The sequence below is a fragment of the Lactuca virosa genome, chromosome 3, assembly GCF_052849685.1.
Source record: "Lactuca virosa cultivar CGN04683 chromosome 3, Lactuca_virosa_CGN04683_v6, whole genome shotgun sequence".
Lineage (NCBI taxonomy): Eukaryota > Viridiplantae > Streptophyta > Magnoliopsida > Asterales > Asteraceae > Lactuca > Lactuca virosa.
Window position 1 is genome coordinate 293,494,791 of NC_136428.1, and position 18,192 is coordinate 293,512,982.

General features: G+C 34.9%; 1 protein-coding gene across 1 annotated transcript; it reads right to left on the reverse strand.

The window, feature by feature from the left end:
* Positions 1-13,560: 13,560 nt before the first annotated feature.
* LOC145167271 (mitochondrial phosphate carrier protein 3, mitochondrial-like) lies at positions 13,561-17,363 on the reverse strand. The gene is made up of 6 exons (XM_079086419.1): positions 16,937-17,363; positions 15,767-16,128; positions 15,597-15,640; positions 14,200-14,414; positions 13,994-14,118; positions 13,561-13,916 (listed from the first exon to the last, which is right to left on the reverse strand). Exons 1-6 carry the CDS (start codon positions 17,234-17,236, stop codon positions 13,862-13,864), a joined length of 1,101 nt encoding a protein of 366 aa, XP_078942545.1. The 5' UTR covers positions 17,237-17,363; the 3' UTR covers positions 13,561-13,861.
* Between the last annotated feature and the right edge of the window lie 829 nt (positions 17,364-18,192).

Consider the following 18,192-nt stretch of genomic DNA (forward strand, 5'->3'; position numbering starts at 1 on the left):
GAATAACTTAACCATTCATAAACAGGTTGTTTATCGTATAACTAATGGATAATCAAACCTCTTTCATAAGAAAATATAGGATTTTCTTGGGAAACAACTTTTCAAAGAATCAAAGAAGCATTTCTTTCACCAGAATCAAACGCTTATGAACTCACCAGCTTTATGCTGATATTTTTAAAACTGCTTGTATTCTCAGGGCATCAATAGACAGGTACTCTTGCCAACTTTTGGAGAAGACGGAACATTCTGAAGTCATGTCTTTTACTTTTGCTATATATTGTTATGTACAAATCATGTTTTTGAACAATGTAAATATTCATATTATAATGTAATGGTTGTGTTTACTTCGCTTACTATGATACAACTGTTGTGATACTACGCATGACATCCTCCGCCCCGGAACGTTTCCGCCATCGGTTTCGGGGTGCGACAGAATCATTATGCATAATCATGATTAATTAACTCCTAATATATTTACTTTTGGTAAGATACGATTATATTCAACTTAGAAGAGAAAGTTTGGACCTTTATTTGAACACAAAGAATATTGCATTCAGCAGCAAAGCAACGAATCTCTAAAGTTTTATAATTTCAATCCCAGGGTTACTTGTTATGATTTGATTCCAGTCATCCGAATCATAAAGAAATGTCGAAAAACTTCACGGAAAACTTGATATAGATACTGTTGACATTACTTGTATATGATCTCTCCATTAGAAATATCACCCTATATCCCACGAGAACGATTTTTTCTTGTCCTGATCCGCCCATATTCACCCGTTTTGGAAATTGTGTCATCCATGAGAATTGAGTTAAACAAAGGTTTTGCGGTTATTAGAGATATCGGTTCAGGTAAAGACCTCAAAAAGTTTCTATCTGTAAGTTTTTTTCTTCATTCGTTTATGTTAAAGAAGTGAGAATGAAAAGTACCCATCTTTGTTTAAGAGGAAATCGCTATCAAATACTGAAATTGAGAGGAGGAATAACGAGAACTGTCAACTATATGTCTTCATCGGAGAAGAGATACATCAGTGATACCTATTATCGTCGGATCGAAAATCTCACAGGAAGTGGGAGAAGGGAATTATTAAGCGGGAATGTGAAAATAATAAAGAAAAGGGGATTTTCTTATTTAGAGTAAATTAATTGTTCTTTTTTATCTTTCTTTTCGGTCAAAGTCATCTTTGACTGATTCCATTAACAAACTAATATTAAACACTTATATAAATTATAGACAAATATGTTTCATTAATTAAATCATAGGAGGGGAAGTGGGCTATAATTATTAGGGATGAGCATATGGACCGGGGAACCGGCCGGAACCGGTCCCGACACCCGATGGAACCGGTCGGACCGGGACCGATACTATAATTTCATCAATTTTTGGAACCGGGACCCGGTAAGAACCTGTCCTTGGAACCGGCCCAAAACCGGGAACCGAACAGGATAAATTAAAAAAAATTGTGGCTTTTTGTCGTTTGGAGTTCTAATTTGGATGTAAAAAAAGTGATCGTGAAAAAAAATCCCACGGAATAACCCATATAACAAAAGACAACTTAGATGCAATCAACCATTGACTGGTTCCAAAATCAAAAACCTGGCAAAAACCGGACCCGGAACCGGTAGTACCGTCGGGCCGGTTCGGTTCTAGATTTTGGCCGAAGCCGGTTCCCGGGTCGGGCCGGTTCGGTTCATTTGCTCATCCCTGATAATTATACATATATGACGTGGGCTTAAAATCAATTCTTTAATGTTTTGATGTGTTATCTAACTAGTACACTAAAATTAGAAAACATTGGGGTGGCTAGGCATCCGGCTGCCCCGGTATTAACTTGCAAACATATAGGTTTTTTATGGCATTTGCCTTTTTTTAATCATTATAGCTTAAAATAATTTTTATCATTAAAATTTGGAACTAGTCAATGTATGTTTGTTGGATGGAATTGAATGGATCAAATAATTGAATAAACAAGATAATAGAATTATTATTATTTCATCGTCTTAGTCAGTGTATGGGTTGAACCCAAGAAACCGAAAAACCGTCCAAACCGGCCTCAGAACCCGAGAAACCGAACCGACCAGAAACCAATCCTATTAGGTTCTAAAAACCAGAAAGCGGTTGGGTTGGGTTTGGGACCAAAACCGACCCATGCACAACAACCCTATTTTCTATTAAGAGGAATTCGATCGAGGTCAATGCGCATCGGAAAGCACCACAATCGATCGAACAAACGGGATGTGAACAGCCCCCTACCAAATATTTCTAAGATTTTGGCTGTTCTTGCTTACCTCAAAATGTAATGTGGTTGCTACTAAAGTCTGGAATCACAATTTAAGAAAGGCTTCAATCTTAAATATTAGAGGTGGGAATCGGTTTCGGTTTATGGGTTTTTTGGTTTCCTTGAATCGGTTTCCTCGGTTGAGTCGTGAATTCGTAAGGAATATGAGTCGTAAATACTGAATACTGAAAACCATAAAACGGTCTAAGGTCTAAAATGTATTTTACTTTATATTGGTTATTTAATATTTTATTTAATGTATGAAATATAAAAATAATTTTTAATTAAGTAATTAGTTAATGCAATTCGAAATTTCGGTTTTAATGGTTTAAACTTTACTTGAGAAACCTCCAAACACTTAAAATTGCATACTGGAAAATTCTACTGTATAATCTTTATGGTTTTTATATTATAATATAATAGCTATGACTTATGATCTTGTAGCAAATTCTGTAGCGACATAGCTACGGATTTTGACTTCGTAATAAATGTCGTAGCAAGCTAGCTACGGACTTAGATGCGGTAGCAAATATTTGTAGCAAAATAGCTACAGATTTTGATTCCGTAACAATTTCTGTAGCAAAGTAACTACAAACTTTAATTTGTAGCAACAGTTGTAGCAAAATACCTACGCCTTATAATTATGTAGCAAATTTCGTAGCATAAGAACTACGAACTCCGATTGCGTAGCAAAAGTTTGTAGTTATTCAAATATTAGCTATAGAATGCAATTCTGTAGCTAATTCTGTAGCAAATATACCTACGTCTAACTAGTTTGTAGTATATTCCATAGTAGAATAGCTATGGTTTTTAATTTTGTAGCAAAATTTCGTAGTTATTCAAATATTACCTACGGAATGTAATTTTGTAGCAAGTTCCATAGTAAAATAGCTACGACAAGCCATTCCGTAGCATAATCTGTAGCAGAATAACTACGGATTTTACTTTCGTAGCAAATTTCCGTAGTTATTTCAACTTTTTCTTGTAGTGTACATCTGAATTCACTTTTCAAAACAAAACAAAACTAAAAGAAAACTTAGCACACAAACAAAAGTAAAAGAAAACAAAAATATTTTTGGATTTTTGATTTTCTTGAACAAGAAATAAAAAAGAAATAACACTATTTTTGGATTTTTAATTTTCTGATTTTTGTTTGGTTTTTAATTTTTTTTTTTTTATTTCTCCCCTAATATTTAAATTAGAAGAAAACTATGAACAAATTTAACAAAAACAAAAATAATAGCTACCTTTAAGAGTGATTTGGGATCAAAGTTTTTAGACAGCCTTTATCCGTTTATCAGTACCTCTCCCTTCATAAATAGATCTGGTCAATCGTCGGTATTGTGGTCCACTTAAACACGAAAGATTTGTGACAAAATTAGGACATACTATAAGTGACAAGACAATGTGATCCTATGTTCCTAGATAATATTCCTTAAGGACCATTCAGCTGACGACGACCAAAGATATTGTTGTCCACCTAAATTGAGCAGCGAGATCTACAGACAACCTAGTGATTGTTCAATTTTAAATGTACTAGAACATGTTTCCCGCTTCCTGACATACCCTAATAATCAGGAACTTCCAAAGTACTGCTTACTTTAGGTTCGCAGACAATTATTATGAGAGAAGTCAGATTTAGAATGCATATGCTATACACCCAGGTCGGATCTCTTCCAATCTCGCAGAGGGTGAAACATATGACTAACCAGATTTAGAGGGATTGAGAAGTAGAATGGTGCATATGTTGTGTACCAAGTCGGATGGTTAATCACGCAAAGGAGACAGCATATGGCTAACAGGCAGGAAGAATTGCATAGATAGAAGATGCATAGAAATAGAGTTGCATATGTTGCAGTCCAAGTCGGATGTATTTCAATCACGCAGAGGAGGCAACATATGAATAACAGAAAGAAAGCAAGAAAATAATTTCCTACAGACCTACTTTATCGGAATTCCCCAGTCGCCCCATCAATACCGGAATTAAGGACAGAGTCCGTACATCGAGGAAGAGTTAAACCACAGTTCTAGATACGAATTACTTTAATGTGACCGGTGGATTATCATGTATATCTCCCTGCTCAACCTATCTGAGCGTCGTATTGTCAGGCTAAATGGATCTATCTAGGTCAAGATTTTTCAAGTCTCTAGATTCCTTAAGTTCATTAATGCCTAGTCAAGTCCATTTTAATCTCTCGTGCCTACCAGCACATCGAACACAGAGCCTAGACAATTCAGATTCAGTCCCTTACACAGATTCAGATTGCCTGTTATCACATGATTATATCACTTCCCATCACATCACCTGCAAGCACATTCCATAACCAACATATTTTTTGGATTTTCTGATTTTCTTATGTTTTTGGATTTTTTAAAAAATTTCTAATTTTTGTTTTGTTTTTATTTCTCCCCCTAAATTTGTGCATAGGAGAGAAACGAAAGTAAATGCACAAATTTAAACTATCCTAAAACAAAACTTAGTCTTTAAAGCGAATCAGCTTAAGAAAAACTCAGGAGTATCGAGAAGAAAACTCAAACTGTAAGTCGTCGATTGAATTTGCATCCAGAAGGTCTGAGAACAGCACACATAATCTCATAACAGATCCGAAAATTCTTCATGTCATTAAGCACAAACCCCATGTGCGATCCCTTCTTTTCTTCCCTTCCCGCAAAGGACACATACTCTCAAACAATGTTCTGAGTGTTGTACAATTGAGAGATGCCTCCTATCATGTGCCTAGAACAGCCACTACCAACAAACCGAAGTCTGATGATATGCCTCCATAGCTGCTCCGACACAGAGCGGGATCAGTTGGCCTTTAGAACCCAGTCCATTTTGAAACTGGGTTGACCTTTATCATCAACGCAAGGTACCCTCTCCCATGACATATCCTGTTTATCACAAACAGAAGATGAAGAAACGTTAGAAGCATTAGGAGATTTGGGAGATTGAACATTTGGTACCCATCTGTAGTTGGGTTTAACCCATTTCTTTTTCGATCCGATGGGTGCCTCAGTACTTGCTTTTGAACTTGAGGTCTGTTGTCGAGATGACTTTGACCTAGCTGGTTTTTGTTTCGTTGGAGCATTTCTTGAAATTTGCTTCTGGGTCGGCATTCCCTTCTTTCCCTTGGGAGTTGATTTCTTGGCCTTGGGAGTTTGATTTTTCGTCTTTTGCGCGTTCCAGTCGCCATTGTATGAACGTGACCTTGAGGGATTTCTTTTGGAAAATCTCCCTCTTGGTGCGTTCTGCTACTCTTGTGCATAGTAGGGAACGTATGCGCGGTTTGGACAGTTTCAGGCAATGTGTCCAGGTGTTCCACAGTGAAAACACGTCTTTTTCTTCACTGGGAAGTTGTTTCTTCCTGCCCCTGGTGGCGTATCCTTGCCTTGTTTCTGGTTGTTCCCACATGCACACATACAACAGGCACTCTGTTTCACTGGAATTGATGGCATGTACTTCTCAACAGCATGTTGATCAGAAGCAACTGAGTTCGAAGCAACGGATTCAGAGTTCAAGGAAACATTGGTTTGTTCAATAGTTTTCTCCTTGTTCTCATCTTCTATTACTTTACCTGCACAAGAAGTGGAAGCATTAGAATCGTTCAGCTCAACACTTTCTGTCGTATCCACGTCAGAATTATCAAAGATATCATCAAATATATCGAAAAAATTTAAGTCTTCAGACTTTGACACAATTTTATTATCAGACACACTCTCTTCAGCTGCTTGCTTTGATTGACTTAATGATTGATCTGCATGGGAAGTAGAAACATTAGTATTTTCAACATTAATACTACCTCCTGACACAAATCCATATTTAAGATGTGGCTCTCTGTCCTTTTCCTCTTTTGTCAAAGGGATATTTGTATAAGTATGATTAAAAGGAGGAGGCACTTTGTCATATCCTAAACCCTTGGACTGATTCTCTTTGAATTTCAAATTGGTTTATATCATTGATGCAACTACTTCACTTGACACATCAAATTTTCTAAAAGTAAAATCTGCATTTTTAAATTTGTTTTTCAATGTGTCAAGCTCAGCAGTTACCTCAGCAAGTTGTTCAGTTACATATCTATAATGTGTACTCTTAATACTATACTCTTCCTGAAGTTTTCTAAAGTCCTTGATTTTTGCTTCTAATTCAGCCTTCAGGGGTTTCTGTCCTTTCCTAAGTTGATACATTTCATATCTCAAGTCCTCGTTCTCTCTACGAAGTAATTCATAATGTTCACATAAATTCTCCAAGGAAAGTTCATTGACATTGATGTTTGAAGAACTCATTGTTTACCAAAAATATGCCCTTTGACTAGAAACTCAAAAGTCAACCTCAAAAGTCAAATTTAAAAAGTCAAACTTAAAAATTCAAACTTAAAAGTCAAACCGAAAAGCTAAAATTTAAAACTTGAAAGTTAAACGAGAAAGTCAAAGTCAAAATTTTAAGTAAAAAATCAAAATTAAAAGTCAAAAATTAAAATCTAAAATTTTCGGTTGAAAATGTAATTCAAAAAGAAAAGAAAATTGATTTTGGGCTGAAAATGTAAAAAATGCGAAATAAGTGCAGCGAAAGATTAATATTTCATTTAAATTTCGAAGGCTTGTAGCATCTAGCAAGCTAGATCAATTGGTTAGGCGCCTTGCTGATGGACCTGGGGACCCGGGTTCGATCCCCGGCAACTCCAAAGCGTTTCCTATTTTTGTGAAGCGCGTGCGAGGATACTGCTTGCGAAGACAGCTGCGAAGCGAGATGCGAGGACGAGGTGCGAGAACGAAGCGAAGATTTTGGACCGTTAACTTGTAATCCATAAAACCTTTCTATACATACTCATCCCAGTACCACTGCCTAAAATCTATAATAGTTAAGGTTATAGTTGTTTAAGCTATTACTGCAACTATTCATTATCTTTAGTAGACTTACAGCCAAGCAAGCTACTAACATTTCCTCAACAATATCACAACTACATTAATTACCTTCTCATTTGACTAATATACCATTAGTGGCAAAGCCACACAAACTATCAACATGCCAAATTCATTTTCAAATATAGTGTTACATACACTGAGTCCTCCATAGATTTGCATTATCCACCAATGATTATTACAACCACCAAGGCTACCATCATATAAACCAACAACTCTAATCATTATCACATTTATACTACTCTAGAACTTCTAAACTACCCAATCCCAGTTCGTACTTCCTAAAAATATACAAGTATAGCGTTACAGACACTAAGTCTGTTACCGACTTGCATTATCCAATATAAATCTACAAGCATGGTGTTACAATCACAAAGTCCACCACAATACGTTAACATTCCTATAGTGGTATTTACAGTACTAAGCATACCAATAATAATCAATCCCCATACATGACATTCACAACACTAAGCATACTAATAATAGTCAATCCTCATACAATGACATTTACAACACTAAACATACCGATAATAATCAATCCTCATACAATGACATTTACAACACTAAGCATACCGAAAATAATCAATTTTCATACAATGACATTTACAACACTAATCATGCCAAAAATAATCAATTCTCATACAATGGAATTTACAACACTAAACATACAAATAACATTGATTCATTATATTACAGTCACTCAGACTATCATGATTAATTATAGACAAAATTGCAAAAAAGGTCCCTGTGGTATGCAAAATTTTGGGGTTTTAGTCCAAACCCCGAGTTTTTTGGATTCATGGTCTTTTTGGAGTAGTTTGTATGTAAAAATAGTCCCTCCGAAAACTGAAATGACAATAATACCCTTGGGGTATTTATTTTTCATTTTTCTTTCATTTTTTTTAAATTTAATATTTATTTATTTATTTTAACAATTAAAAAAATAATAGAGGGCCCACCTCTCTCTCTCTCTCTCTCGTTTCACCTGATGGGCAACGAAGAAAAGAAAGCGTTGTTGCCCTTTAGATTGTACCCACTGGCTGCCCTCCACCTCTTCTCCAGCATTTTACCGTCGAGCACAACCCCAAACGCACCCACCAGTTAATCTCTCTTCCTCTACACTGTACCTATCTTCTCTCTCTCTCTCGTTGTACATCTCCGACGATGAAAGAATCTGGCAAACCAAGGCTGCCGCCCCTGTTTCAGTTTCTCTCTTTCCTCCCTCATTCTTCCCTGTCGATCAACAACTCAAAACATCCCCTCGTTTGCAGTTGTCCTCGATTTTGGCTTCGATGAAGTGAGAGGAAGAAGAACTGTTAAACTAGCGAGTTGTTACAACTCCCCAGCCATCCTCACTTGGTTCTCCGTCACCTCCAGCACCTCCTCTCTCCGCCTATTGTTGGTGATTTGAAGCCACAGCTCCGATGAGTGAGCTATCAGCCGAGAAGGAGCTCATCCGAAAAACCGGCTGCTCTTCCCTTTTCCACCATTATAGTCGCCTCCGCCTTTCCCCCTTGTGACTGCTTAACTACAGCAGAACCACACTCCACCATCGGATATTCCTGATCGCAGCCTTCCATTCGTGATTTCAGCTTCTCCGAACAGACGAAGACAGAGAGTTGTTCCCTTAGCTCTCAACCGGAGATGATGCAAGTTAAAGCCTCAGAGGGTTACCGGAGATCGACCACTCTGTCCCTCCTCGCGATTTGAATGACCACTATCAGAACTTCTCATCGCTTCCGATTCGTTTGTTCCTCCAAATCCCCAAACAGATGAAGAAGATGATGCGTGTCATTTCCTCTGCGAACCCCCTTTCACATGTGCGTTTTTTATGTTTTGAGAGAGAGAGAGAGAGAGAGAGAGGTGGGCCCTCTATTATTTTTTTAATTGTTAAAATAAATAAATAAATATTAAATTTAAAAAAATGAAAGAAAAATGAAAAATAAATACCCCAAGGGTATTATAGTCATTTCAATTTTCGGAGGGACTATTTTTACATACAAATCACTCCAAAAGGACCATGAATCCAAAAAACTCGGGGTTTGGACTAAAACCCCAAAATTTTGCATACCACAGAGACCATTTTTGCAATTTTGTCTTAATTATATCTAATAATTTAGCTTACCTATAATACATATAAGCCTGTTAATTATTTTAATCCAGCTATAATATTTATCGTAACTCTAAACCATATATAACCTTACAGGTTCAAAACCTAAACATAACAATTTAAAATAATCATACTATTGTATATAACACATAATCAAAGAAATACAATAATAAACACATATCCAGATAATATATATCTAGAAGAGAAATGAGGTTACTTACCTGGTTAGTTGGTGAAGACTAACCATGATTCCGCCCTCAAGCTCTTTACCGCTTTCCAATCCATCACTTGTCCAAACCTCTGCTAATCTTGTAACTTAACCCTCCTATCCCCGTATGCTAGTACGAATTTGCAGTAACAATTCTTTGGAAACACTCCCGAGCCTCTCCCTCGATCGTGTGTGCCAAAACCCCCTCAAACGACAAAAAACACATATATTTATACCCTTGTGTCACCTCGCCACGACAATATGTTGACCACGTCGTGGTGATAAGGAGTGTCCGGTTTTTGCCACGTGTTTCACCGCTTTGCCACGTGTCACTCTCTAACTGACATTCGTGACTCATTTCATTTCCGGACAGTGGTGATGACTACGTTGCACCGCAAAGATCTGCCATAGACTGTTTGACTTTGACTTTCGTTGACTTTCTCAAAATAGCAACGTACTTTCATCCTAACTTCAAACGACCATAACTTTTTCATACGAACTCCGTTTTTACCATCTTTATATCCACATAATCGTCTCAGAGTAAACTAACACTTTATTCCACTAACTTCTATCCATTCTTATATAATAATATCTTTTATGAAAAACAGATGTTACATTTTCTGTCTAAAAGAATGGGGTTAATAGATGTTTTCATAAAAAAAAAAATAATAATAATTGTTAAGATTGAGGGGGGTGTTAAAATATGTGAGGTTTGGATAAAATTTATGCTTAACATTTATTTGTTCTATATATGTGTTTGTCCTTGTTTTGTATTTCATGTTAGTCTGCAGTTTAAAAGTAAAACTTGTGGAAGCTTTGTTTTGTAATTAGTTTTAATTTGAGGGATGATTGTGTGTTGTTGTATATCATTTGGGTTGTGTCTCACTTTATGGAAATATCAAATGGAATGACATGCAGATCTTATGGATTCGTGGGTTGAACTTTGACCTTGATATAGAATGAAGATTGGAGTTGTGAATCGTTAAGAGAGCTCATTTTTCACACACACTTGTCTTATTTTCTCTCTAGACTCTAAACTAGGGTTTCTCCTATTATTGTACATCTTCTTCCTGTCAGTTGGCGAATCTAAAACCAAAAACCACGTGGTTCCTTATGTAAATGAAATTGAAAAAAATATGAAAATGTAGAGGTCTTTTGACAAAAATAAGATAGTTCCTTATTTTTTTATATATACTTGTTGTATTAAGAAAAAAAAAGGTAGGTCCTAGGACCTACTTTGTGCATGACTAGCTACGCGACTGCTTCCTGTGCGTGAGTGAAAGTTGTTAGAGAATAGAGTTAGGATAAGTTGTAGTGAGGGTCGAGTTGTATTGTTTCATGTAAAATCAAACTAGTTCTTTTTTTAAAAAGAGAGTTGTTCAAGTTGGGAAAATATTGTGTTTGTATGTTTTTTAACAGTAATCAATAATTAAAATCTTAGATATTGATATAAAATTTTCAATTTATGATATAGTTTAAGCAAAAAATATTTTATGTAAACGGTTATATGATTTTTATTAGGGGAAAATAATTAAAATACAGAAAAATCACAAACCTATTGTAGTATTATGCATCTATATACATCCCAAAATCACTCTCATTCATTAAAAGATACATTATTTTTTACCTATTATTTTTTACCTATCGATTGTATCTAAGTTTCCAATAAAAGTGTGTTATAATGTTCCATTTAAATGAGGTGTCAATTAAATGTGATGTCACCGAAGACATGGTTAGTCCATGTCATCCCTTTATCTTTTATATTGTATATCCATCATATTTCTATAGAGTTTTATATTTTAATACGTTGTAAGATATTAAGGGATGGCGTGTATCAATAATGTCATTAGTAACAACTGTCGCATCACTTAAAGGAAACCAATTAAGGTTTTATTGAGAAAATATGATAAACTTGATAAATAATTAATGGGCTAATGTCATAAAAACCCTCAAGTTTTCAGGGTTTTGTCGGTTTTGACCAAAGTTGAATTTTATATCCGTTTTTACCCTAACATTTTCCAAAAAATGTTCGGTTTTACCCTTTTACCGGTGATAACAAGTTACCATTATATTAACTTCTCAAAAAAACCCTTAAGTTTACAGCTTTTTTACGTTTTTACCTTTAAGTTTATAATTTTTTAACACTTTTACCCTATGTATTTTTTTTCATATTATACGTATTCAAGCAGAAAAATCATATTTATAAACGAAAAAAAATTAATTAAATATTGTATTTACATTTTTTAATGTTAATTCTTTATATATATATATATATATATATATATATATATATATATATATATATATATATATATGTTTGTGTGTGTGTGTGTATGGATTTTTTTTCTTGGATAAACCATTTAAGATTTAAAAAAAACAAATTAATATGTTTTTAGAACTACAAATACGTATTTTTATGTATTTAAAAATATACATATCAATAAAAAAAACTTGTTCATTCATAAACATGTTTATATAAGTATATACATATATTTTTAGAAGTGTAAATATGTATTTTGATATATGTTTTTTTTTTAAGTATAAATATATTTTTAGAAGTATAGATACATATTAATATATAAAAATGTAAAAATATGTATTTATACTTCTAAAAACTATATCTATAAAACACATATTCATAATTCTAAAAATATTATTTATCTTTTTAAATGGTATAACCATGCAAAAACACAAACACACACAAACAAACAAACAAATATATATATATATATATATATATATATATATATATATATATATAACATTAAAAAAAATATAAATACAATATTTAATTAAATATTTTTTCGTATATAAATACGATTTTTCTGCATAAATATGTATATTATGAAAAAAAATATACTTAGGGTAAAAGTGTAAAAAAAATTATAAACTTAAGGGTAAAAACGCAAAAAAATGGTAAACTTACGGGTTTTTTGCGAATTTAATATAAAGGTAACCTGGAAAACCTGTTATCACCGGTAAAAGGGTAAAATCGAACATTTTTTCGAAAATGTTTGGGTAAAAACGGACATAAATTTCAACTTTGGACAAAACCGACAAAACCCTGTAAACTTGAGGGTTTTTATGACATTAACCCATAATTAATGTCTTTTAACGAACAACAAAATAATACATGGTTTTTTTTAAATATAGTTGTATAAAAGGTTGTGTATACTGTATTTTGCCTTTTTTTTAATTAAATTTCATATATAAAAGATATTTGATTAATAATATGTATATATCCTAGAGAATTTGAATTTTACAACAAAAAAAAATATCATGAATGTAATGCTTGGAGAAATAAAAAACAAAAGGAAACTACATATGTTTTAAGGGGTTTTTGAGATTGCTTATTTAAAACAACTTATTCTTATTTGAAAACGTTCAATGTCAAACCTAAGTTTAAAAAAAAATCATTTGGATTTTAGCATATTTGGTACAAAAATGTAATAAATTGATAAGTTGTTTTTATTTTATAGCAAATCCTACTTATTCACGTAAAATGACCAAAAAAACATCTTAGATTTATGTATATAAAAATATAGGATTATGATAATGTTAGTATGATAATTTGGTTTAAATAAGTTATAAATTGTTTTAGATAAGTTAAAGGTATTGACTTAGGAAAAACTTCTTATTTAAGGAAACCAAACCTTCTATTTTTGCTCTATCCAAATATTAAAAAATATTTATGAGAAATTAAATTACTCCTATTTTTATTCCTACAAATCCTCCTATCCAATTAAATGATAACATGTATCATATTAATATATTAAAATATTATTAAATAACCATTAAATGTTACATATATTATTATTTAATTGGATAGAAAGATTTATAGGAACAAAAAATAAAAAGATATTTAATTTCTAAATATTTATTAATGATATCAAACACGTAATACAACTTAAATAAAGAATCTCAAACACCAAGTTACTTGAAAAGATGATTTTAAGAAAATACCTTTAATCAAGACATGCCATGCAACATGTATGCTTCTTTTATAATCTTAAAACCAAAATAACTAAAAAAAAAAAATCAAATAACAGAAAACGATAAAAGATGAAAAGCAGCACCGATTTCGTGCTGTCATAAACTGTCTTACAATGTCATGGCCATGTTTAATGATCCCATTGGCCCATTATTATTTTTTTCGATGTTACACAATTGGCAATCCTACCCAAAACTTTTGAGTTTGATGAATGAGGACTACAAGTACAACATCCTCTCTAACACCAAAAATATAATATAAAAATTCAAAACCTATTTCAATCATCCAAAAATAATGTAAATAGTAGCATAACATAATATATCCCCACAAGAGCCAAACAAAGTTCACGGATCCTATTCTTTTGCAGCCTCAATGGCAGCTGGTGGTGCAGCTCCACCTGTGGTCGGCCTGCACATGACACGTGGTCAGTTAAAACATTTGTTTTTTATTTTTTACAAATAATTAACCCTAAAAGAAATACTTACAGTCCAACAAAGACTTTGAAAGCATCATAAAGTCCCCATTGAGCTCCGGTGAGAGTTCCAATCATGACAATACGTAGGGGAAGCCCTCGGGTGAAAAGACCCAAAACTCCAAGCTTTTTCACAGCCTGAAAAATTAAAAGTACAAGTTAAGGTGACGAAATTACTGAATTACTGGTTGTTTGTTATAAGGGAAAAAGATTATTTACATCTCCAACACTGGCGCCCTTGGCATTGTTAAGGAAAGAGACGAGATTGTCAGCAGGATGAGATACAATGGCACACAGAACACCAGCCACGTATCCACCAGCAAAACTAACACCCAGCTGAAGAGATTTGCTGCATTCATTTTTGGGTCTTGGAATGGCGTATTTGTAAAGCATCTCCACGATAGTTTCAAACGAAGCAAACTTCATCATTGTATCTGCAAGTTAATCATTTACACCTAATTAATATCTAAACTCTAAAATCCCATTTATTTTGTTACGCATAATACAAATTGTTATAAATGGAACAAAAGTTAACATTTTTTGTCCCACACAAAAAGCTGGGAAGGGACTCTTTTGTTTGTGCAAAAGACGTAAATGCCCTCCTCATCCTCACTATCATAATTCATAAATAGCCTTGGAAAGTTTGTCCATGTCATTGACAAGCTTTCAAAAGCTATTTAAGATCGGAGGATGAGGATGGAGAGGGCATTTACGTCTTTTGCACAAACAAAAGAGTCCCTTTCACACCTTTTTGAGTGGGACAAAAAATGTAAACGTTTGTTCCATTTACATCAGTCTAATTCTTGCCCTATCCTATCCAATGCCAATCAAAACGTAGTACTGCAACCTTGTTCTATATATCTAGGGGTGACAATTGATGACACGACACGACAAAAATACATGACACGAAACGAAATTGGGACGAAATTGAAATTCGAATTCGTGTTCGTGTTCAAAATTCGACACGATTTAGCTTTTGTCAGTCGTGTTTGTCATGTTATGTATGATTAAGTATTAATTAAATAAATTAATTGTTATATTATGTCATCTTTGTCGTGTTTGTTGTTTTTTAATCGGTTTGTTTCCGTGTTAGTTGAAAAAAACACGACATCGTGTCGTGTTCGTTTTATAAAAAATATTGTCGTGTCGTGTCGTGTCGGACAAAAACACGACAGGATGGACCGATTTGCCACCCCTACATATATCGTGCTTTATAAACGTGGCTTAAACATTCACAAGTAAATTACGTTTTGGTCCTTAAGTATAGCTGATATTTTCAATTTTAGCTTCAAAAAGTTTTCTCTTGCATTTTTGGCCCCCCCTTATTTGAGGTTTTTGTAATGTTTCTGTCCCACTTCAAAGTAAAATGCCTATAACTTTAGCACCAAAATTACAAAAGATCAGCTACACAGCCTTTACTCATGAACCAAAACTAGTATTTTAATTGGAACAGGGACCAAAAACATCTTAAATAAGGACCAAATTGCAAGAGAAAACTTTCGGGTCTAAAATTGCAAAAAAAGACATACTCAGGGACCAAAAAAGCGATTTACTCAAGTTTCAAAGCACATTGCACACAGAGGGTGAAAGCATGTATCACAGATGCCTAAACTTACATGGTATCTGACGTCCCCAAAGTGGCACCAATCCCTTGTATAACCTAAAAAAAATGTGGCAAAACTAGATGAGAGAACTTGCAGACACTAATCCTTATGAAACTTAGAATAAATTATAAAAGGAGTTAAAAAAAACAAGTTTGAAATATAAAATAATAACATGGGTGTACCCTAGTACGCCATCAGATTTGACAAATTTCGGGAGTCCATCACCCAAACCCCGGGCAAAACCAGGTTGTGTTTGGACACGAACTTTAACTGCCTCCATGGGACAAAGAGCCACATCAGCAATGACCTCAGCAGATGCGGAACCTGCCAGGTAGATCAAAGTTTTGTACTTGGCAGCATACTCTGGCCCTGCAATGTCGGAGTAATATTTCTTGAAGAACTCATAGAATCCAAACTTGCAGGCACCCTGAGCACTGTAGCCAAGAAGAGTTGGAACCCATCCCTTGAAGAATCCCCTCACACCCTGCTCCTTCAGCAATACCCCAAAACCAGACGAGATGCTCTTGTACTTAACAGGGTCAATCTGATTAATCAAAAAGAAATAATAGTTAGTCATAACCCTCTCAAAACATTGTAATATATGAATCACATTGGGTTATATATGATCTATGGTAAGCCTATCCTCTCACAAGTTGTGAAATGGAACTTAGTTCATCTTGTCCACATACAAGTGCCAAAGGGTACATGGAATCAACTGTTTGAGTTTGCAAAACTTGCATATGTTGCATAAAAGTATAGAGTTGACCTGATGTAGCACCAAATTAAGATAACAAATCGCATATACTAGTTGGTTAAAAAAAAACTAACCCTAAATATGACATTATATGCTACAAAATCACAATGAAGCACTTTCATTTTCATATACATTAGCCTAAGTAACTTTAGCTTAGGGCGACTGATTGATTGGTCCATGGTTAAACGTCCTAATCATCTTTGGAGGATTTCCAATCCTCACCTAAAGCATTACTTGCAGCACCTAAAAATTACTCCATTTTACATCGAATTTCAAATGTAAGGCCATTAAGCGTGATGCATCTTAGCCAACGCGTAAGAGAAAATAGAAATGAAATCAAATTATTCACCAGCCGCAAGACAAGCGAATTACATAGATCTAACTTAGAGACGCGCCAAAACCAGATCACTGATTTGGATGAAGTCAAACTACCAAAAGAAAGGGAACTGATTATGACGAAACAGATCGATAAAAACGAGAAGTAAATTGTTGAATCTGAATACAAAAGACATCATATAGCAGAAAATCATAAAAATGAAGATACGTGAGTTGAGTTGCTACAAAAATCGATTAAACATTCGAAATTAAACACATATACCTGCATGTTACATTTAACGAGATCAAGAGGAGTAACGGTCATGTGAGTGAGACCACAGCTGAGGATCCCACCAACTGTACACGCAGCGTAGAATCGAGGCGAGTACATCTCGATCTTGCCAAAAGGCTCGCTGGGAGAAGCTATCATGAAGTTTTGCTGGTCCTTTGGAGATGAAGGAGAAGGAAACAGGCTTGGGTTTGAATGATTGATGGATTTGCCCATGAGTAGGCTGGTGGTTGAAGACGAAGAATATAGGAAATTAGGGATGAGAGATTGTCGAGAGTTGTCGGAAAACGCCATGAGCAAGTTGCAGAGAGAGATCGGAGGAGTTGAAATCGATCGAGAGGGAGAATTGACCTCCGATTTCCTCTGTAAATCAAAATGCCAACACAAGGGAAAGTAAGGAAGGCGGGGGGGCTATTATATATTCCGCTTCTCTAGGGGCGGGCGGCCTAACTTTATGGGATGACCAATACAGTGAACCGGAACCGGCTTAAGCCCTAGGCAGCATCCAACAGTCGACTGCAACATGTCAATTATGCCCTTTCATTCCACTTTTTTAATGCTATTCCATGTTCCTTGCAACTAGATTATATTATTACCTGATGCGAATTTTACATTAAAAAAGTGTTTTTTATATTTATTTAGAAAATAAGCCCATATATATTGGTCCTTTCGGGGTTATTGTCCGGGTGGGCAAGTTGATTACCGTTTAGAGTTACCTGAGGAGTTTAGTCAGATTCACAGCACTTTTCACGTCTCTCAGCTGCGGAAGTGTTTAGTCGATGATTCCGCAGTGGTGCCATTAGAGGACATTCAGTTGGATGAGCGTCTGAACTACATAAAGAGAGCGGTTGTGATCCTTGATAGGAAGACAAAGACTCTGAGAAACAAGGAATTGGGTTTGGTGAAGGTGCAGTGGTAGCACCGAAAGAGCTCTGAGTGGACGTGAGAGCCTGAAGAGGAGATGAGGGAGCATTACCCTGAGTTGTTTGTCGCGGCGGACTTCGAGGAAGAAGTCTGATTCAAGTGGGAGAGAATTGTAACACTCGTGTTCCAGGTATTTTTTTCATAAAGGCTTAAATTATAATTTTTATTTGGAAAATTGGTCCCTACACAGAGCGTACTTGATGAGTATGCCGGGCGTAGGTCATTTAATGTGGATCATGGATTCCTTCGAATACGCAGGGCGTACTCATGCAGGTTCCAAACCCTAATTTTTCGGGTTTGGACCTTATTTAAACACCTTAATACCC